The sequence below is a fragment of the Chrysemys picta genome, unplaced genomic scaffold (assembly GCF_011386835.1).
Source record: "Chrysemys picta bellii isolate R12L10 unplaced genomic scaffold, ASM1138683v2 scaf1, whole genome shotgun sequence".
Taxonomy (NCBI): domain Eukaryota; kingdom Metazoa; phylum Chordata; order Testudines; family Emydidae; genus Chrysemys; species Chrysemys picta.
The window spans coordinates 3,896,178-3,919,292 of NW_027052708.1; the positions used below are offsets into that span (position 1 = coordinate 3,896,178).

At 47.1% G+C, this 23,115-nt stretch overlaps 1 protein-coding gene across 1 annotated transcript in view; it reads left to right on the forward strand.

Moving 5' to 3' along the window:
- Positions 1–23,115, forward strand: part of LOC122173448 (deleted in malignant brain tumors 1 protein-like) — a 492,944-nt gene that overhangs the window by 140,666 nt on the left and 329,163 nt on the right. The window contains exons 7-8 of the mRNA XM_065578734.1: positions 6,345–6,398; positions 6,485–6,799. Of these exons, the coding sequence (XP_065434806.1) occupies positions 6,345–6,398; positions 6,485–6,799 (369 nt within the window). The remainder of the gene's footprint in view (positions 1–6,344; positions 6,399–6,484; positions 6,800–23,115) is intronic.

Consider the following 23,115-nt stretch of genomic DNA (forward strand, 5'->3'; position numbering starts at 1 on the left):
ATCGTGTATAATGGTCAGTCACTACTAGAATGTTCCCAATATTCCTCTTGTCTACTTCTAAAGACAAGAAATCGATGCATACCAGTTCCAAAGGTTTGGTGCTGGTGATGTTCTTGAGATATGCAGCCCTCGTGGGCAGAGTTTTCCTTTGAACACATCGAGCGCAGGTCTCACATTTCCTGCGAACATCTTCAGCCATCCGAGGCCAATAGAATCTACTACGAAGAAGTTCCAGGGTCCTCTCCATCCCTAAATGTCCAAAGTCATCATGCAGGGCCCTCATGGCCAGGGCTCTGTACTCTTTTGGCAGCACTAGCTGTGCTCGTTGCTTTTGTAAAGGGTCTGTGGTCACTCGATGTAGCACTCCCTGAATCAGTTTTAGTTTGGTCCATTCTCTCAATAGTAGTTTACCCTCCGGGTTAGGTGGGACAACCACAGCTGGGCTTCGCCCCTCCCTTTTGGCAAGTAGTGTATCACGAATGCCAATATCTTGCAGCTGGGCTTCCTGCCAGTCAGCCGCATTGAGCATGGGCAAAGGAGATTGGTCCAACGCAATATAGTTCACTGAAGCAGAAGGCACGCATTCAGGGGGCAGGCCCAAAGCTTCTGCAGCACATCCATGAAGACTCTCATGGGACTCTGGCTCCCGGCGACTCACACTGCAAATAGCCCTCACTCCATCTGTGGGTATCACAGCAACTCCTGGTGCCTGTGGACGCCTGGACAATGCATCTGCATCTACATTGCTTCTCCCTGATCGGTATTGAATGCTGAAGTCATAGCTAGCCAAAGCGGCCACCCATCTTTGCCCTGTAGCATCCAGCTTAGCACTTGTTAACACATAGGTCAGTGGGTTGTTGTCTGTCCACACCTGGAACTGAGCACCATACAAGTAGTCTCGAAATTTCTCAGTGATGGCCCATTTCAAGGCCAAGAACTCCAGCTTGTGGGTGGGATAGCGAGTTTCACTATCAGACAGTCCTCGGCTGGCAAAGGCTACAGGTTTACGTCTTCCTTCCACTTCCTGGTACAGTACTGCTCCCAGACCCTCCAAACTGGCATCAGTATGCAGGATAAATGGCTTGCTTGGGTCAGCAAAGACTAGGACTGGAGCATGAGTTAGGCAAGTAATGATTTCTCGAAAAGCCCTTTCACATCTCTCATCCCACCGTGGCCCAAATGGTTCGAAGGGGCCATAGTGTCTCTGCACAGGAGGCTTTGGGGACCTTCCCTTATTCTTGGTCTTAGATTTGTTCCTGCTGGACTGGTATCCCCTGGTAAGATCATTCAGAGGTTTTACAATCGTAGCATAGTTTTTCACAAATCTGCGATAGTAGCCACTAAACCCAAGAAAGGTCTTGAGTTCTCTGTAGTTACTTGGACATGGCCATGTAGTGAGGGCTTCTATTTTATCGGGATCAGTACTCACACCCTCTTGGGACACGATGTGACCCACATACTTCACTGAGGTCCTGCAGAACTGGCATTTGTCAATTGAAAGCTTCAAACCATAATCCTCTAACCTATCAAGCACTTTAAGAAGTCTTTCTTCATGCTCCTCCAAGGTTCTTCCAAACACTATCAGGTCATCCAAATAAACTAACACTTGCAGTAAATTCATGTCTCCCACAACTTTCTCCATAAGACGTTGAAATGTGGCAGGTGCTCCAGAGATCCCTTGGGGCATGCGTTCAAACTGATAAAACCCTAATGGGCAGATGAAGGCTGTCTTCTCCTTATCTGCTTCACCCAGAGGGATCTGGTAGTATCCACTCCGAAGATCCAACACAGAGAACCACTGGCTTCCCAGCAAACAGTCTAAGGCATCTTGGACTCGAGGCATTGTGTACTGGTCAACCACAGTACGGCGGTTTAGGGTGCGGTAGTCAATACACATCCGGATTTTCCCATTCTTTTTACGGACCACCACAATGGGTGAGGCATATGGGCTGCGGGACTCTGTAATGATGCCATTCGCAGCCAGCTCCTGAAGATGTTGTCGCACATCTTCCATCTCGGAGAGGGCAATCCTCCTAGATCTCTCCCTGAAAGGTCGAGAGTCATGTAGTCTGATGTTGTGCTCTACTCCTTTTGCACATCCCACATCCCACTCATGCAATGAGAACACCTTGGATCTTTCACAAAGTTTCCTCCTCAGGCGATCTTTCCACTCCTCGGACAACGGTGAATCTCCAAAGTCAAACTTTGCAGGGTCTATTGGCGGAACTTGAGTCTCACACTGGGGTTTTACAATTGATTCAGGCTCAAAGAGATCCGCTATCTTTTGTCCTTGCTTCACAACAACATCTCGACTTGTTTCATTAGCAATCAGTATAGTCACCTTTTCCTGGGCTTCAGCAGGTAGGATTATGACTCCACTGGGGACCAGCACTCCTTCCGGGAGCTCTCCTTCAACTGGCTGCTCTACCATTGCTAATGCCCCTTTACTGCCTTTCAGCCGAGTACTCATGACAAGCACTTCTTGCTCCGTCCTTGCAGGCACTACTAACGGGGTTGTGCCCATGTACTTCAGCGCCCCAATCGGTAGCTCAGATGTCTCCTTTTTAGCACCCTCAATCTTCCTATAGGCTTCAGCACAAAGCGTATGGATCATCAGGGTATTCAGGTACTGGTCCCCAGCCCGTCGTCTGCAGTAATCCGCGAGCACCTTGAAGAGACTGGAGTTGGTCCCTATCAGCACAGACACATCAGAGGTCCCTTTAGGGTCAGGGCATATTAATGCAGCTGTGTCCACCTCTTCTCTTACCCCAGCAACCTCCTCTGGGAATTCCAGGTGCACTATGACATACCCTTGGTAGGGGTATTCATCCATGCTGAGGCCACACAGACCAACGCCAGTCAGTGGCTGTATAGGCAGGTGCCTAAGCATTTGTTGGTAGAATGACTGAAATATAATAGTCATTTGAGATCCAGTGTCAAGCACGGCTTTACACTCCACCCCTTCAATCTTCACCATGACCTCTGCTCGAGGCCCTATCAGTCCTGCGGGGATCCCAGCTGGACAGTCTTTTCTGGGGGAATCTTCAAATCCTGCAGGCCTGGGTGGTCCCCGTCCCTGGACTCTCTGGCAGCTACCGGATCTCTCCCAACTGATCCTCAGCTTTCCATACACTAAGGAGGGGTTTTCTTCATTATGGCACTTGGCAGCACTGTGTCCATCCTGACCACATCGGTAGCAGAAGAATTGTCCTTTCCCTCTTCGCCCAGATGGGATGGTGGCTCTAAATGCTGACTTCTCCATCGCCACGGTCAGAGGCTCCTTATTCCCGGAAGTCTTAGCTTGGTCAATGGTGCGTTGCAGTTCACCTATCCGTTCTGTCAGGACCTGCACTTGTTGGGCAAGTTCCTCTGTGGTGCTCACCATCAGTACACTGGCCATTTGCAGTGGTGTTGTGCCGGCTGGCTCCAATGTTTGGGCTTCCCAAAACTCGCTGGCAGCCTGCCTTTCTTCCTCTTCTCTGACCTCCTTTATCAGCTGGGAATAACTTGGGGGATGTTCCCATCGTTCTCTTAGCCGGAGATGGAGTAGAATCGAGTTCTGATATTGAGCTCCTCTTACAATTTGAGCCAGTCTGGTCCGATCCATCTGTTCAGCAGTCACTGCACCCCTCATGACAGCTCTCTGAAGCAGTCTTTCCAGCCTCTGTATATAGGCTGAAATCTTCTCGCCAATTTGCTGTCGGGAATTAAGGAACTTACAGTAACTGTCTTCAGGGCCCTCTACACTCCCAAAGGTATGATCAAGGGCCTCCAGGCAGTCCTTCACACTGACCCCAGGGTCAATGAGCTTCAGGGTGCGAATCACATCTAATGCTGGGCCACTAAGGCTCTCTATCAGACATCTTCGCTTTTCTGCATCAGGTACGGCCCACTCCTGCAGCATTTCAGTGGTATGCTCCAACCAGGGTTCGAACTCCTCTGCCCCAGCAAATAACCTTAACTCACGACAAGAGTTTGACCTAGCATGGGACAACACAACCTTTTCCAATATTTGCCCCAGTGCTTTTGTCCAATCATTGGCTGAGGCTGTGGCCCCTGAGCTAGAGGCTGCAGGGCCGGGGCCCAACAAACCCGACATATTAGCCATTATACAAAGAGTAATTTCCTCAAAATATAACCACAATTGTTTCCCAATGCAGGGGAACACTCAACAGGTGCTTGCGAGGGGTACTGACCCAGGGGATCCCGGACGAGCCCCCAAAAATGTAACCCTTCTGCCCATCTAAGTTGGCAGCAACAAGGGCCGGGTTCTGTATCTAGGGGTTCCGTTTCAATAACGCAATGCAATACCGGCTCGAGCCCCCACCCAGTGACCTGGGACAATTACATACCACCCCCTGGGCACCTCTAAGAGGCAATACTTCCCCTCTCGCAAGCACGGAGTCTGAGTGTAACAGAAAATGTTTAATAACATGAGGTAAACAACATCAGCATTAAATGGAAAAAAACACCACAACTAGAGTTTTTAGACCAAACCATGAGCGAAGACCCACCCCAGCAAATTAGGCCGTGTCCTCTCCCGTTGGTTCTTGAAACCAGCGACCCAAGAATCACCAAAGTCCCAAAAGTCCACCAATCCCAAAGTCTCTTGGGTCCAGCAACCCAAGAATCACAAAAGTCCCAAAAGTCTGACAACCCCCCAAAGTCTCTGTCCATGATCAGTGCAGCCCCAGAGTTCAAGGGGGGGGGGGGGTGAGCAGGGTGTTAAGGGGCACCTTACGTGATCCGAGGCCAACCGGCTGCTTCTCCGTGGGGTTCCACTGCAGCCTTCACCACGAACTGCTCCACTCCACCCGCAGTCCCACGAACTGCTCTGGCAGCTGCTCCGCTCCGCTCCGCTCACCGACCTGTGAGCCGCGCTGCTCCGCTCCGCTCCGCTCACCGACCTGTGAGCTGCTCCGCTCCGCTCGTCCCTTGGGCCGCTCCCACAAGGCTCTGCTCTGCTAGCTGCTCCTCCAGCCGCTCCGCTCACCGACCTGTGAGCCACTCCGCTCACTCCCCGCTAAGCTAAGTTAGCCTAGCTATAGCTTCAGGCTCCCCCACTAGTTAACACAGCCTCAGTGATCTCAGCTCTTAAATAGCTTTAGCTCTTTTGTGATTTCAGCTCTTAGTGATTTCAGCTAGTAGTAGGGGAGCCCCAGTGCTGGTGCACTATTGGCCCAAAGTGAACTCAGCTCAGCAGTCTGTAACTAGACTCCTAAGGGAATCAAAGTTAGCTCTGACATTCAACAGTGGAGAGAGGAGGTAGTGCAATTGGTGTTTCAACCCCCTTGGGGAGCAGGCCACACCATCAAGTACAAATACCTGTCCCCATCCTCTCTCAATTCACTGGGTTTTGTAACCCATGCCCCTTGACAAGCAAATGCTACTTAGGTAATGGTGAATGACTCACTCAGTCCTTCTGTCATACAACAGTTCCACTGGCCTTGATTCACAGAATCAGGGTAACAAAACTTTATTCTTCCTGCCCCAATAACAGAGAAACTGGGGATCCCACACCAGCCAAAGTAACCACTTTGAGTTGCTGTGGTTTCATGCCAGGCGAGTGGGTGTGCCTATGCAAACAAGATCAGCCCCTGGAGTTCTTTTCCACCCTCGCCATAATTCACCACCAGATGTCAGGGTAGAGCTCATCCTGATTCTGCTTACATTTATATTATGGTAACACCTAAAATCCACAAAGGCCTCATTGCCCCAGGCACTGTCAAAACACAAATTGAGAGAGGCCCTGCCATATCTCGAGTTTACAGTCTAGATAGCCCAGACGAGTGGGAGGGGAAACAGATGATAGAGAGGTGAAGGAACTTGCCCAAGTCACACAGTAGATCTGTTGCAGAAACAAAAAGAGAACCCCAGTCTTTTAAGTCCTAGTGCAGCACCATAAACACTAGACAACATTGTCTTTCCCTGTGGGGAAGTTCAGACCTGCAGCTCCTGTACAGCCCCCTCTCAATGGTACTTTCCCTCTTCTGTTGGTTCCTGTGATAATGAGGGTGAGTTTCAGCTCAAGTGTCTGTTTCCATTCTAATCTCTGGGCAGAGGTTTTAGGGGGGTTGTCACAGGGAGAGCTAGAGGAGAATCAGATACTGTCCTGCCAGTTACATAAAGAGACACACCCACCAGGAGGGAGCTGCTTAAGACTTCAAAATCCAGTGTAACAGCTGAGTAGCTAATTAATTATTCAATAACACAGATTTTGTCTTTCAGCCAATTTATAAAGCACTGGTATTAGGGGTGTGAAATACCGATAAACCCTACTCGAACCTGATTCGCACACACTGTCCGATCCACTCACCTCAGCTTTCTCTCCATAGGAACTAAAGGGAAACCACCTCAGACCCTGTTTACCGAATGCCCGAACTCTACAAGCTGCACAGGTATCTCTGCTTCTCAGGGTCTCCCTCTTGGTCCCTAAGAACTTTCCCAGCTGTCCCAGTAACATGTGAGGTTTCTGCATTTCCAGACAGGGAGAAGTTACGTGTCGTGGAAGGAGAGGACGGATGCTCGGGGAGAGTGGAGGTTTGGTACCGTGGCTCCTGGGGAACAGTTTGTGATGACTCCTGGGACATGGCGGATGCTAACGTTGTGTGTAAACAACTGGGCTGTGGATCTGCTGTATCTGCCACGGGCGAGGCTGCATTTGGCGAGGGGACTGGTCCCATCTGGGTGGAGAAGATGAACTGCAAAGGGACAGAGTCATCTCTCTGGGACTGTCCTGCCAAGCCCTGGGGTGAGAGCAACTGTGGTCATAAGGAAGATGCTGCTGTGAATTGCTCAGGTGAGTGACAGGAGATGTTTCTGTTACATGCTGTAATTTTCGGGAGGAGGATGGATGAGCCCACCCACCCCCGCCTTGCTCACAGACTGGGCCCCCCCCATCTCCTGTGTGAAAGAGCATCATGGATGCTGTGGGGTGGAATCTTTATTGAGTTAGATTGGGTAAGACATCAGCCGACATAACCCCTGCATCCCTCACAGGCCCCAGTGTGCTGGTTTGTTACTAGAGTCCTCATTGCTGCACAGAGTACAAGGGACTTGGGCCCTAAATCACTAACATACAGGCCCTGTGCGGCTGTGAGGGAGTTTGTGGAGGTGACAGCTGGAGACAACCAGGGACTCTCAGAGGTGAGGTTCCCCTGGGTAACAAACATGTCACCGCCCCCTTGCTCCAGGCTCTAACTCTCCTCCCTTTCCCTTTGCAGGGACACAGATGACAGATTCACCAAATACCCCAGGTAAACCATCCCCCTTCTCCATCCAGGGTTAAATTCCTCTGGGGCTGGGTCACAGAGGAGGAGCTGCAAGCTGCAGTCTGAGGGAAGGAGCTCCTTTCCACGGCCTGTGACATCTGAGAGTGAAGGACACCCATGTGGGAGCTGCAGGCCCTGCTGAGCAGGATGATTCCTGTCTCATGGCTCCAGCTGACAGGGCAGGGCCCATGATTTAAACAGCAGCCTGTGAGCTGCCCCCATGGTTCACAGACTGTATCCCAGCCAATTATCCTGCTGGCCTGGGCCGTGCAATGAGTAACTGGGGAGCTCCCTGCTCCCCCCTTCCCGTGACTCTCACAGGATAATCTCTCTTTGTTGCTTGTTCATTTCCGTCCAGCTCCCCCGCGTCGCCCTCTGACTGACAGTGGGAGAGTCACGGTGCCCGTGGTCATCTGCATTATCCTGGGGGCCCTGCTCTGCCTGGTCTTAATCATCCTGGGGGCGCAGGTGCGAAGTGCCAGGGCCCAGCGCAGAGGTGGGTGCTGATTGGTGTCATTGTGTGAAATGCCTCTGCAATAGAAGGGGATTGCAGGGTGTCAGAGTGAGGGGTGATACTGGGCTGGGTGGGGTGGCCGAGGGTGCCTGTTAACTCCTCTTTCATTTAATATTTCATTAACTGTCTGGCAGTGGAACAGCCCAGCCATGAAATCTGGAGATGATACTAGCTAGGGAGCATCATAGTTTCAGGGAAACTGTACCTGTATCCCCCCCACTCCCTCCCCGTGGTGCACTCCAGGAGTGCCAAATCACACCTCAGACTCCAGGCATCACCTGTCTCAGGTTAGAACCCCCCAGTCCCATCTCCTGCTGACCAGGGTCTAAAGGCTGCACAGCCCCCTGCCTTCCACTGTGATATCCCCAGAAGCCAGGCTGCTTAAAGGCCAGCCCCTGCGCTGTGCTTTCTCTCCGCGTGCTATGAACAGTGTATTGCCAGCAGTTACAAATTACCTCCCAACTCTTTCTCACCTGACTGCACCTTATTAGTAGGATAAAAGCTTCACAGAGAAAACACACACAAAATACAAAATTCCTCCACACTTACTGAACATACCAGAAATCACCCATCTTCCTCATGGGCAGCCTGGTACAGCAATGTCCCTTCAAATCATACAGCTTTGGCCTTCCCATATGGAGAAGATCCTGTTCATTTCCTGAATCAAAACGAAGGCCCTGAGTTTGTTTAAACTCAGCCTTTTCTACCAAAAGTCTTTCTTTGTCTCCTGGTCTCTGGTAACCCAGGTTGTACCAGTCCATGCATATCGCTCCAAGGCCTGGTACCTTTCTGGATTGTTTACGATCTCAGTGTTTCACCTCAATAATCTTCCATTGTTTTTTTCTTCCTGGAGGACGTGTGGTAACCCTCATCCATGGCGTAAAACACAATCATACCTAAACCATTCACAGATTTCATACAATGGTTCCCAAAGATAATGCGTGGGGTTGCAATATCTGTCACAGGAGGGGTTCTAAATATCAGTGAGGAGAGACAACATGGAAAGGAGCCTACATAGACTGGAAAAGTTGTCAGACCAAAAAGGGTACAAAAATACAGCTGGGAAAATAGTTCTGTAGAGAGAAATCCAGTGGAAAGCAGAATCTTATGAAGGAGAAATGCTGGAAAGGAGCATTATACGGTATTATACTCATAAGTGGCACTTATAGAGGATTTTACATCTATAAAACACTGTACAAATATTAGCTACCAGCACCCTGGGAGGCAGATAGAGAACAGGATTGCCATTAACATACATGTAACAGTCACAGTTTAGCATTAGGGCAATGTCTATAATGTTAGAGAAGAATGAACAGGAGGACCCAGAGGTGGATTGAGTAGCCGGGCTTCTTTATTGCAGTACTTGTTCCCCTTGACCCAGTTGTCAAATAAGCACTGGATTAATTACAGCACACGCTTTTTATTTAAACGCCTACATCTGCTATAACACCCCCAAACCCCTTATTAAGTAATAGAAACACCCATACTATTGTTGCCGACCCAGAGGGCCCCAAGCGGGCAACAAGGTTCGTTGCCTGGTGTGCGCCGCACCAATAGACACACCAGGGCGGAGAAGCAAATCAAATTTATTCAAGAGCTCTGAATAGGCACTAGGAGACCAGCATGTCTCAAATCAAGTGCAGCAAATACAAGCAAGTGTCCCATTTTATATTCCAAGCTGTTTCTCTGTAGGCTTTGTCTGTTTCTTCCCCACTACCCTTCCCTCCCCGACAACGGTTACAGCAGGCATTACATTGTGGCATGTGAGAAAAGTTCTCATCCGCATGCTTATCTTCGACCTTGCAAGCTCTATGTAGTAGGCCTTTCCCGCCCCCTTTTCCCCCTTGTTATTACTACTGCTTCTGCTAGTATGAGCGAAACTGCAGCTGTCTGCTAAAAAGCTAACCATTACATATTCTGCTTCAGCATTTAGGCTGTTAGCATGTAGGTAGGTTAAAGTTCACAAGATGGAGTTACTGTGGCTCACTTAGATCCAGAGCAGGGGGGTTTCATCGGCACTTATGGCCTTCCATCCCCGCCAAGTTACCTAGTAGCTATGCCTAGTGGCACCAACACTATGATTATACCCACCCTGATTGACCGATTACAGCAATACGCATATTATACACACATTTTTACCTTGAACATATATTTCTTTGCAGTAATTTGTCATCACAAGTTCCCTTAATCAGCAATTCTCAGGGGAGGGAGGAAGGGGCTATGACCCAGGGCTCATTTATGTAGCTGGGAAATGAAGGGAGGGGGAGATAACACCTTTTTTACACAAAGGTTATTCTTTAGACAACTACATTCCTTATGCAGCTGCAATGCTTATCAATTCTCAACAAGCAACAGGGAAGGGAAAAGGATGGCAACGTTTTATCAAACGGAGAAACACTGCTTGCCTCTGCCCTTATCCCCTAATGCCATGTCAGCACACCAGCAGCTTCCCAGGTCTTTACTTAACCTTAACATATCCCAACACATAATCAGACCTATTGCTTCAGGGCTTCAGATAGTCATCTTCAGGGGTCAGGAAGGTGTTGGACCCTCTCTCTCCTCTTGCATATTTGTGGGGGACAGGTTGCCCTCCTCTGTAGCATCTGAGATTGGCCACAGCTAGAGAAGGGAGGCTGGATGAGCTGGAACAGACTCTGAGATGGTAGAGAGAAGAATCTTTCTTAGACACCTAGCTGATGTCTCTTTTCCACACGCTCAGGATCAAACCGATCACCAGATTTGGGTTAGGAAAGAATTTTGTCCAGGTCAGACTGGCAAAAAACGAACCTTGGGGGATTTTCATCCTCCTCTGAAGCATGGAGCAGGAATTGCCTTCCAGGATCATCTGGCATCTCTCACCTAATCAATTCCCTTCCACTGCATGGACACTGGGCATTAGCGGTACCTCAGTCTGGGTGAAATATATACAGGAGTTCAGACTAGATGTTCTAATCGTCCCTTCTGGTCTTAAATTGTATGGAAAATAAGTGCTATCACCATTTTGCAGATAGGTGTAAACACCAGCATGGGGGAAGAATTATTTAAGATGCTCCAAAGGGCAATAACCAGGAATAATGGCATGAGATTAAAGAGGAAACATTTTGGCTGAATGTGAAGAAACTTCCTGACAGTGAATTAGCCTTTGGAGCCAGTATCAAAGAGATTTGTGGAAAGGGATGTTGTCCCCGTCACCTGTCACATTTAAATCAAGCCTGGACAGAGCAGTAGGAATGTGCTGTAGGGACCGGTCCTGCACTGGGTCCAGGGGAAGGGGCTGGATGATCCCCTAGGGTTTCCCATCCCTAGCTTCTCTGGTCCTGTGCAAACCCTGCCCTTTGTTTTCAGGTTCCAGAAGACCCTTAGATCCCTTCTCTGAGGCCGTGTACGAAGAGATCGACTATAACCTGATGAGAGAGAAGCAGGAGATGTTCAGTCGCTCAGGTCTGTGTGTTTCAATCTTAACAGGAGCAAATATGAAAGTCACTTTCCATTCCGAGGCCCTGACCCAGAGCTAAATGACTGCAGCTTCACCCCCGTGTGAGCTTGGGAATGGAGCTGGGTGCAAGTTTTGGTTAAAACAATTTAGGGGAATGTTATGTATGCAAAGGAGAACATTTGTAGTTAGGGGAATTCACTCACTAGCAGTGCTACTGTTAGAGCCAGCCAGTTGTTGTCTAGAAGAAAAGGATTTTGCTCAGCGTTCAGTGAAATTTCCTCTTAGCTAGTGGCCAGTTCATCTGTAGATTTGCTTTTCCTGACACACAAAATATAAGAGTTCATTGTTGCTGCTGACTGTGAGAGATTACATGTGTTCCTCACCACATAAATACAACCCCTAACTTTTCTGGCCATGAGCCTGGCATTCTATTGAAGATTAAACACAAGCAGCAGATTCTAGAACCACTCCAGTAGAAAATTGTGATCTCAGGAATGAACGGCAAGTATTCCAGTTCAAAGGGGCCACCTTGGCATCTGAACAATGTTGTTCGCCTTTGACTTGAAATGACCATGCTGGGACACATTGAAGACTTTAACTTAAGTGTAACAATGCTGGTTTGGTGAGACCCAACTGAGAGTGCCAATTCAGGACAAATTGCTTAAAGCAGGGCAGTTACAGCCCAAGGCTGGTTTTTTTCCACCTCTCAGGCAAACCAAACCAGCCAGACAGAGAGGACTTTGGTTTTGCCCCACTGGCTAACCACAAGTCACACAAGCAATTCCCTTAGACACTCCAGTTTCCCAGTATCACCACCAGTGCCACTCATTATGGGGACAAATGGTTATGAAAACCAATGCCCTAATAAAAGAAAAGGATTCTCCCAATCCCAAAGGACCAAGCCACAGACCCTGGTCAATATACAAATCAGATCTTACCTACAAATCACGTCAATCCTTTAGAATCTAAAATCTAAAGGTTTATTCATAAAAGGAAAAAGATATAGATGAGAGCTAGAATTGGTTAAATGGAATCAATTACATACAGTAATGGCAAAGTCTTGGTTCAGGCTTGTAGCAGTGATAGAATAAACTGCAGGTTCAAATCAAGTCTCTGGAGTACATCCCCAGCCGGGATGGGTCATCAGTCCTTTGTTCAGAGCTTCTATTTGTAGGAAAGTCCCTCCAGAGGTAAGAAGCAAGATTGAAAACAAGATGGAGATGAGGCATCAGCCTTTTATAGTCTTTTCCAGGTGTAAGAACACCTCTTTGTTCTTACTGTGGAAAATTACAGCAAAATGGAGTCTGGAGTCACATGGGCAAGTCCCTGCATACTTTGCTGAGTCTCAAGGCATATTTGCCTTCTCTCAATGGGTCAGTTGTATAGCTGATGGTCCTTAATGGGCCATCAAGCAGGCTGGGCAGAGCTTCTGGTGTCACCCAGAAGCATAGCATATGTTTGAAACACAGACACTATAGAGCCAATATTCATAACTTCAACTACAAAAATGATACACACATATAGATACCATAATCATAACCAGCAAACCATAACCTCTCCATAGACCCCTTTTATACCAGATTTGGTGCCACCACAGGACATTGGTTGCAACCATGTTCTATATGGTCCCAGTTCAAGTCAATAACGTGACAATAAGTCACCCTGAATTGTGGCATTCTCATTCAGAAACACTTTCTTATTATCTTGAAGCAAATAAGATCAGTGACTGCTAACCGAAACAGGCTGTTCTCTTGACAGTCTGTGGGTCCAAGATATTTGACATTCATTGTAAGATCACTCATTGCACCTGCTTTGCCCAAGACAAAGACATACGACAAAATCGTAGCTTTGCTGAAGTCACATTTCTCACCTATGCCATCTGTAACTGTTTGGAGATTTCAATTTCATAAACGAAATCATTGAGCTGACAAGGGCATCGCCGCCTATATTGCCAAGCTGCATCGCATCACCAAACATTGTAACTTTGGTAATGTTCTCACCAACATGCTGCGATATCGCCTTGACTGTAGAGTTCAGGAGAAAGCACTTCAATGCCATCTCCTTGGGGAGCCAAATTTGACATTCACCGTCCTTCAGGAAAAGGCCTTGGACGCCGAAACAGCATCATTGCACACTGAGGAAATTTGTGTCATGGCAACCAATATGAATGCTGTACTTCACAATCAGAAAGATCATCATCATGGACAAATTCAGTGGAACAATGGGAACTCAATCACATTAATGTCATCGGACAAGATTAATCACCTGAACATCTGCTCAGGCTGAGGGGGACAGCATCAACACTCTGCTTGGAAATTCAAAGGCATAAAGTGCCATTTCTGCAAAAAGAAAGGTCTCGTTGAGAGAGTCTGCCAATCAAAGGTTGAAAGCATGAAACAAAAGGACAATGACCAGTATTCTCATCCTCGTGCATCAGACATACTTGATGCTTCTTTCGAAAATGATATCAAGAGGCTTTCTACATTTAGAGCCATCCACAAAAAGGAATCTAGAGGTTCTGAAATATTTGCAACAGTGCTTATCAATTATCATGAGTGCAAAATGGAAGTCAACTCTGGTTCTGCAGTGTCAATCATCCATGAAGACACATTCGGTCAGTTTTTCTCGCACTGTCCTCCCAATTTGTCAAATCCATTGTGCAGCCTTCAAGACTACAATGGACAAAATGTTGACCTCATTGGAAGCTGTAATGTGAATATTTGCTATGGCGCTTTCAATGCAAGATTGTCTCTCATCATCACAAAAGGTCAACATAAAAGCGTCTTAGGCAGGAACTGGTTCACACAGTTGGGAATCAACATGCAAGGCATCTATGATATCAACAAAGAGTAAATAAGAAAGATCACTGATGAATTCCCCCAAGTGTTTTCTGAAGAATTGGGAGATTACAGGGGACCTCCAGAGTTGTTTCACCTGGATCCGACAGTCGTGCCAATCCACATAAAGGTTGGGAATGTACCATTTGCCCTATGTCCCAAGACTGACACAGAAAAAGAATGTCTCATTGCAGAGGGAATCTTTGAGCTAGCTACACATATGAAATGGGCTACACCAAGTACCCATACTCAAGCCAAATGGCAAAGTGAGAATCTGTGGAGATTATAAGTGCACTTTGAACAAGGCACTTAAACAGCACTCTTACTCAGAGCCTGCTATTAACCAACTGCTTCCCGTTCTTGCTCTAGGAAAAGTCTTCACAAAACTCAATCTTGCCCAAAAATGTAAGAAGTGATTGTTGACAAAGATGCGGCAGATGCACAGATGATGATCATTCATTGAAAATTTTGAGTCAGGTGTTTCCAGTTTGGAATTTCCATTGCACTGGGAATTTTCCAATAGTTCATGGGAATTCTATTTTCCAGAATTCCAGATGCTATAAGTATATTTTTGCGACATCCTGATTATGGTATCAACCAAGGATGAGGTTGCCAAGCAACTTTGAGAAGTCTTGTGCTGATTCACAAAGTCAAGTATTTGAATCAAGAAGGCAAAATGTGAATTTGGAGCTACAAATGTCACCTTCTTGGGCTATCGATGCATTTGGTATCCATCCAACAGAAAACAAGGTACGGGCAATCCATGATCCAAAATCCAAACAGGAACTTCAAACTTTTCTAGGGTTGCTCAACTTCTGTTACCCAGGGTTTTCAAAACCCACAGCAGTGGTAACTTAACTTTTTCTCTCCAGGCAGTGTCAGGAATAACTCAATGGGAACATAGCGCTCCAGCTGATGAAAACGGATACTAGGGTAATAACTAAACTGATAATAAGCATGCTCTTATTTAAAACTACAATTTATTTGATTTAAGCACATAGAGACATAAGAAATAGGAATAGAACATCCCAAACATTTATCTAAATTCTGGGCAGGTATTGAGTAATTGACAGCTGGTCTGCAGTAGCCAGTTGCTTACCTGCTGGGGAGAAAAGGTGTCGGGAAAAATGTTTCTCTTAGGATATTGTGAAGGGGTGGACTAGGCCCAAAGGCCTCCTAATGGAGACCTTAGGGTTCTGCCAAACCCATCCTGGGGAAGGAGCAGTGGAGTGGTCCTCTAAGCAGGCTAGAGTAGCTGCAGGGAAAGCAACCAATCAGGGCCTAGGAGGGCCATACAAAAGGAGATACAGAGCAGAGCAGTAGTTAGTTGCTGCTTGGAGCAGAAGAAAGGACTGCAGTCCTAGCTGCCTGGAAGACCAGCAGTGCCACGGACAGTTTGCTAGCAGGGACTGGGGGAGCATTGAGGGAGCTCCTGGCTGGTTGCTAGGACTGAGCAGGGATTGAGCCTGGGGAGGGATGCAGGAAGAGAGTGTCTCCAGTGAGATAGACCTGGGGATACAGCCCCATACCAGGTCTGGACTACTTAAAGACCAAAGCCCAGGGAGGGCTAGAGAGAGACACCAGCAGAGGGATACTGAAATACGCCCTGGTGGACCATATACCAGAAAGGGGTTTATGCTGGTTATCAGACAGACAGTGTGACTCGGCCGGAGCGCTGTGTCACTGACAAACCCACCTGAGAACCACTGAAAGGGGTCACCAGAACTAAAGAACACAGACATGCTCAACCAGAAGGGGGCACTCATAAGAGGTGGGTGCCAACCCCGTTACAGACACCTTCAGAGGACTGCTCCAAAGTACATTCTATATCTAGTCCTCTTTATAACTAGCTTTTACAAAACACATAGCTCATAGTGACCCCTACTGAGTCATCACTTTCTCCTAACCTCAATAAACTATTTATCAACAAACATTCCTAACAATATTAATCATAATAAGATTCTATATCAAAGGCACGCAGATTCAAGGTTCTCTTCCACTCATTTGTATTCAGTCTCCATTGTTGACTTTTTCTCTCCCCTCCTCCCGTTGTGATTAGCAGAAACTGCCAGCATACAGCTAGCATTGACCTTACCTTCAGAAGCCTGCATATTTAACTATGTGGTGTTCTATTTTATTAAGTCATAGTGGCTGAATGCACATGATATGGTTGTAATTATCTTGATCACATTCTGGGGTACACACACCCCTTAAATCCCGGCAACACTTCCACCACCATATTTTCCAAAGAAAGGCAACAGTTACTGAACCTCTTCATCACCTTTTTGACAAGGGAGCTCCAAGGAAATGGACTTGCCAGAACGCAGAAGTCTTCAGTGATGACAAGAAGTTACTGACGTCTGACTCCATCCTCATTCACTACGACAAACAGAGGCCATTGATCATTACCTATGCTGTTTTACATTATGGCATTGGAGCCATTCTCAGCCATCCCGTTCCAGAGAGAAAAGAGGCATCTATCACCTACATCCTTCGAGAGAAACTATGCACAAATTGATAAAGATGATCTCACTGCCATTGCTGCAGCCAAGAAATTCCACAATTACATTTACAGTCTGTGTTTGAGATTCATAGTGACTACAAGACACATCTAGGAATTCTCTCCAATAACAAGCCAACACCTTCAGTCATGTCACCACAAATGCAATGGTGGAATGTCATGCTAAGTACTACTGCAACGATCACTGCTCTGCGTCAATTGTTCAAGACTCATTTGTCACCAGATACTATCATATCTGATAACGGAACTGCTTTTACCTGTGACGAGTCCAAGGACTTCACCAAAAGCAACCTTATTCGAGCTATCACCATTGCCCCATGCCATCGCCAAGCAAATGATCCAGCTGAACAGATGGTGCAGACAACCAAAGATGCTATAATGAGGATCATCAAGGGAGACTGGCTGACAAGGCTTGCCAGATTCCTCATTACACAACATGTCCCTCCATGCCCAAGTACCAGAGTTAGCCCAGCTGAGCTACTCATGGGACAATGTCTTAAGACATGGGTTCACCATCTCATCCATGACCTATCTGAGGAATTGGAACACAAGCAGGATCATGCTCTGGATTCCTCCATATCATCTACCCTGCGGTTCCTTCACATGACAAGAAAGTGTATTTGTAGAAGTTATGGAGGTAGGTTCCTTCAGCAGTCATTGAGGTCACTGGTTCCATCTCATATAAGGTCCAGATTGCCAATGGACAAGTTTGGCATCATCACATTGACCAGATGAGAAGCTGCTCATCTCCAAGCAACATTACTCCAGAGAAGCCATCAGATCTGTCTCCTCTAGAGCCAACCATCGATTCTTCATTATCGGTACAGCCTGCAGCCTCTGACACTCTGAGCTCACCGAAGCTGCTACTCGAAGGGGACAACGCTCCTGTCTCACCAGGGGTTCATGCTGAATTTCAGTCACCAAAGACACCTGTCCTGCCGAGTGTTGTAGAGAGACCGCAGCGCAGGCGAGATCACTCACGATGGTTGGATGATTGCGTTGCCAAGGGGGGGAAGAGGGTTATGTATACATGGGGGCACTGTAGTTTTATGAAGGGGAAGGCGCTCACCAGGAACACTGGTGTTAGTACCCACCAGTTGTTGTCTAGAAGGAAGAGATTTTGCTCAGGGTTCAGTTCAGCTTCCTCCTTGCTAATAGGAAGTTCATCTGTAGTTTTGCAGTTCCTGACAAACAAAATAAAAGAGTTCAGTGTTGCTGCTGACTGTGAGTGGTTACACACATTCCTCATCACACAAATACAGCAGGGAAAAATATAGACTCAGAGATACCGAAACATTTTACAAATTCACATTAATTTCACCAAGTTGTTCCAAACACACATAATACATTTTGTTTCAACATTTTCTACACAGAACATTTTGATTTTTTTTTTTTCAATTTGCAATCATAGAATCATAGAATCATAGAATATCAGGGTTGGAAGGGACCTCAAGAGATCATCTAGTCCAACCCCCTGCTCAAAGCAGGACCAATTCCCAACTAAATCATCCCAGCCAGGGCTTTGTCAAGCTGGGCCTTAAAAACCTCCAAGGAAGGAGACTCCACCACCTCCCTAGGTAACGCATTCCAGTGCTTCACCACCCTCCTAGTGTTTCCTAATATCCAACCTGGACCTCCCCCACTGCAACTTGAGACCATTGCTCCTTGTTCTGTCATCTGCCACCACTGAGAACAGCCGAGCTCCATCCTCTTTGGAACCCCCCTTCAGGTAGTTGAAGGCTGCTATCAAATCCACCCTCATTCTTCTCTTCTGGAGACTAAACAATCCCAGTTCCCTCAGCCTCTCCTCATAAGTCATGTGCTCCAGACCCCTAATCATTTTTGTTGCCCTCCGCTGGACTCTTTCCAATTTTTCCACATCCTTCTTGTAGTTTGGGGCCCAAAACTGGACACAGTATTCTAGATGAGGCCTCACCAATGTCGAATAAAGGGGAACGATCACGTTCCTCGATCTGCTGGCAATGCCCCTACTTATACAGCCCAAAATGCCATTAGCCTTCTTGGCAACAAGAGCACAGTGTTGACTCATATCCAGCTTCTCGTCCACTGTGACCCCTAGGTCCTTTTCTGCAGAACTGCTACCTAGCCATTCGGTCCCTAGTCTGTAGCAGTGCATGGGATTCTTCCGTCCTAAGTGCAGGACTCTGCACTTGTCCTTGTTGAACCTCATCAGGTTTTTTTTGGCCCAATCCTCTAATTTGTCTAGGTCCCTCTGTATCCGATCCCTACCCTCTAGTGTATCTACCACGCCTCCTAGTTTAGTGTCATCTGCAAACTTGCTGAGAATGCAGTCCACACCATCCTCCAAATCATTAATAAAGATATTAAACAAAACCGGCCCCAGGACCGACCCTTGGGGCACTTCGCTTGAAACCGGCTGCCAACTAGACCTGGAGCCATTGATCACTACCCGTTGAGCCCGACGATCCAGCCAGCTATCTATCCACCTTACAGTCCATTCATCCAGCCCATACTTCTTTAACTTGGCGGCAAGAATACTGTGGGAGACGGTATAAAAAGCTTTGCTAAAGTCAAGGAATAACACATCCACTGCTTTCCCCTCATCCACAGAGCCAGTTATCTCATCATAGAAGGCAATTAGGTAAGTCAGGCATGACTTCCCCTTGGTGAATCCATGCTGACTGTTCCTGATCACTTTCCTCTCCTCTAAGTGTTTCATAATTGATTCCTTGAGGACCTGCTCCATGATTTTTCCAGGGACTGAGGTGAGACAATTACTTCTCATTTACAAATTTCCTTTTCTGTATTAATAAAATATTAAAAAACATTTTGAAAATGTCAGAAAATCAAAAATTGTTTCATTCAATATGAATTTCTCTCTCTCTTTTTTAAAACTTTTAACTTAGCCAGAATTTTCAAAAAAAGTAATTTTTGGCTCAACCCAAAATCATTTTTAAAATTTGTTTTACAATGGCCAGCAAACTAAAATTCTGTTTTTCTCCCAGTCCTAGCTGTGAATGCTGCAGGAGCTGGGGCTGTGGTGAGACCAGCAGTTACTCATGTAGACAGATGAAGATGGGCTTCCTTCCCACCATACTCTGCAAGTCCCAATTCTAGGGACAGTTAATGTCACTCTGCCCATCCTGTAGCCTTAGAGTGTACCCAGTGAAGGGTCAGGAAAGCAACTGTCTGGGGCCAGGCTAAACTATCATTTGAAAACTGCTTTGGAGCATTGGGGCAGGGGATGTTCTGTGCCCCCCTCCCACCACAGCCACTGGTCTGCTGGTTCGGCTCCCTCCTGCCTCCGGAGCAGAGAGATCAGCCCAGGAAAGCCTCATGAGTTTGAGTCCCAGCCCTTTTATCCTTTGTGCTATTTCGTCTCAATGTCAGATGGGAACATCCTGCCCAAGGGCTGTGCTGTGCTCAGGGCATCCCCCAGCACCACAGCCAAGATGGCCAGAGTGAATCACAGACTCTGCTCTTGGCCTGTCTTGGCCTATGTCAAGCTGTCCTGCTGTGGCTCAAGTGTGTGAGTACCAGGCTCAGGGCAGACTGTTAGGAAACAGGGCACAAACCGCAGATTGGCTGTGAATTCTGTACTTAGATTTCACCAACCAAGTAACCAGTGTAAACTCCTCAGGCATTATACACAGCCTAACCATGGAGTCACAGACAGTCCTCTTGGGTACTCCGGTCTATCCTGTCAGCTAGGTGAGCTTAGCTTCGCGCTAGATGGTCCCTTACGTCAAAAATCACAACAGAATTCAGGTTATTTCCAGCCCCAAAGGACCAGCCACTTGTCCCAGGTCAATTGCACCTTAGAACTCACACCAAAGACGCTTGTAGCCAATCCTGTAATAAACTATCTAAGGATTTATTAACTAGGAGAAGAAATGAGTTATTTACAAGGTTAAGGCAGGGAAACACACACACACAGAGAAGTTTCAAAAAGTAATAGAAGCTTCTATAATAAGCAAGCTCTACATCTTCTTTAGGGCTAACCCAGGCCAAGCACTGTGGATGTTTTGCTTACGCTTAGTAATCCTTGCTCCTCTGAGTCCAAGCAGCAAGAGAGATACAGTTCCTCCTTGTTAGGGCATTTTATTCCTTCCCCCATTCTGCTTCAAGTTGCAAAATCAGCTGTTGGGAGGAATTCAGGTGGGGCGGGAAGAACAATCAACAAATGGCATTTTGTCTAGTGATGATGGGCCTTCTTTGCTTGGGCAGGAGGTAACACCTCCTGTGGCAAACTAGTATTTTACACTTGTTAATGATTCTCTTCACCTGGTGATTCACAGTTACGGAGCAAACACTTAAATATTACCTTATAATATGGGATACACATATTAGAAGTGAGATTAATGCCTGCAGCAATTTATGAGCATTCCATAAAGTCTAAAACACTGAGTACATGTTTATAAATCTAACAACTATTTTAACAGTAACGGGTGAGCCAGATTGGTACCACCTCTGTATTTGTCAGTGTTCAGTTGAGACCTACGGGCCTTGGCATGATCTAGCACCTGGTCTGTCAATGTATAAGACTAATGTGGAAACAACAAGGGGAGACCATCGACTGATTGATGATGTGGAAAAAGCTGAAGTACTCAATGCCTCTGCCTTCACAGACAAGGTTAGCTCACAGTTAGATACTGTGTTGACCAGGACATTGCTGTCCTGGGTAACACAGTATCAGGAGGAGGTGAGCAGCCCTCAGTGGTGAAAGAACAGGTTAAAGACTATTTAGAAAAGCTGGACAAGCACAAGTCCATGGTTCCAGATCGAATGCATCCGAGGGTGCTGAGGGAATTGGCTGATGTGATTGCAGAGCCATTGGCCATTATCTTTGAAAACTCATGGTGATTGGTGGTGGTCCCGGATGACTGGAAAAAGGCAAATATAGTGCCCACGTTTAAAAAAGGGAAGAAGGAGAACCCGGGGAACTACAGACCAGTCAACCTCACCTCAGTCCCTGGAAAAATCACGGAGCCAGTCATCAAGGAAACCATTTTGAAGCACTTGGAGGAGAGGAAGGTGATCAGGAACAGTTAACATGGATTCACCAAGGGCAAGTCATGCCCGACCAAGCTGATTGCCTTCTATGATGAGATAACTGGCTCTGTGGATATGGGGAAAGCGGTGGACATGATATATCTTGACTTTAGCAAAGGTTTTGATATGGTCTCCACAATATTCTTGCCAGCAAGTTAAAAAAGTATGGATTGGATGAATGGACTATAAGGTGGATAGAAAGCTGACTAGATTGTCGGCTGTTCTCAGTGGTGGCAGATGACAGAACAAGAAGCAACGGTCTCAAGTTGCAGTGGGAGAGGTCTCAGTTGGATATTAGGAAACACTATTTCACTAGGAGAGCGGTGAAGCACTGGAATGAGTTACCTAGGGAGGTGGTGGAATCTCCATCCATAGAGGGTTTTAAGGCCCGGCTTGACAAAGCCTTGGCTAGGATGATTTAGTTGGAGGTGGACTAGATGCCCTCCTGAGGTCTCTTCCAACCCTAATCTTCTATGATTCTGTGATTAATGGGCGAGGTGGGTGTTAAGGAGGAGTCTTCTCTGTAGCTGAAGTGGCCAGGACCATTGTGGAAGTTCCGTGGATCCATAGCCAGAGATGTGCCCTTCACTCACCCCACAGGGTATGTGAATTACCAGCATCCTTCAGGTCAGATTGTATCATCCTCTCAGTCACATTTTCCACAATGAAATGGAGATTTCTCTTGGGGAGTCTGTGTCAGCCTCTCACTGCTCAGAGTAGCTGTGATTCAGCATCTTCTCTAGAGGGAGGACTAGACTGAGACTGGAAATCGTGCTCCAGGCCCCACATGTGTTCCCAGTCCCACAGTTCAGATGCTCTCACTGTGATGAATTTCTGGTTCTCGTCTCTCTAGGCTCCTATTCAGATGACTCAGTGATGAAGCTGCAATATTACACCGGGGATAGCGATGGGGAGAACGATCCTGGATCAGAACAAGGTAATGGGGGAGGGGCAGACTCTGGCCGAGAGACCCAAATCTGGGGCAGAGGAAAGAATTTCTATGACACTTTCTGCAATCGCAGCCATTTCCCCTCACACGGTTCCCACTTTACACAGTCGGATCTAATCCCATTGAACAGGATTTCTGTCAGAATCTCAGGATGGGAACATGTGACCATCTCCTGAGCACACACCCCTGGGAGTGGTTCCCAGTGACCTCCCCAGCTGAGGAGCTGGAGGAGACGGGTCAGTCTCTTTGGATGAAGGTGTCAGAGCCCAGTGGCGCTCAACTCACATCGCTGAGAGAGAGAGGGAAGATTGTCCTGTGTTATAATTACAGATGGGCTGAGTCCAACTCACTGATCCGAACCCACCAGAACTTTGCGGGAGGGGGATTTGCAGATTCTGACCCCAGCTCTGGATCTCAGTTTTGCAGCTGGCACCTGTCGCTATAACAAGCTGAAGCAAAACCCTGGATGTGAACTTCCTGGCCAGGGCCCATCTCTAGTTATAAACAGGGCGGTATTTCTACCCCAGCTGCTCTCAAGGGAGTCCATGAATTT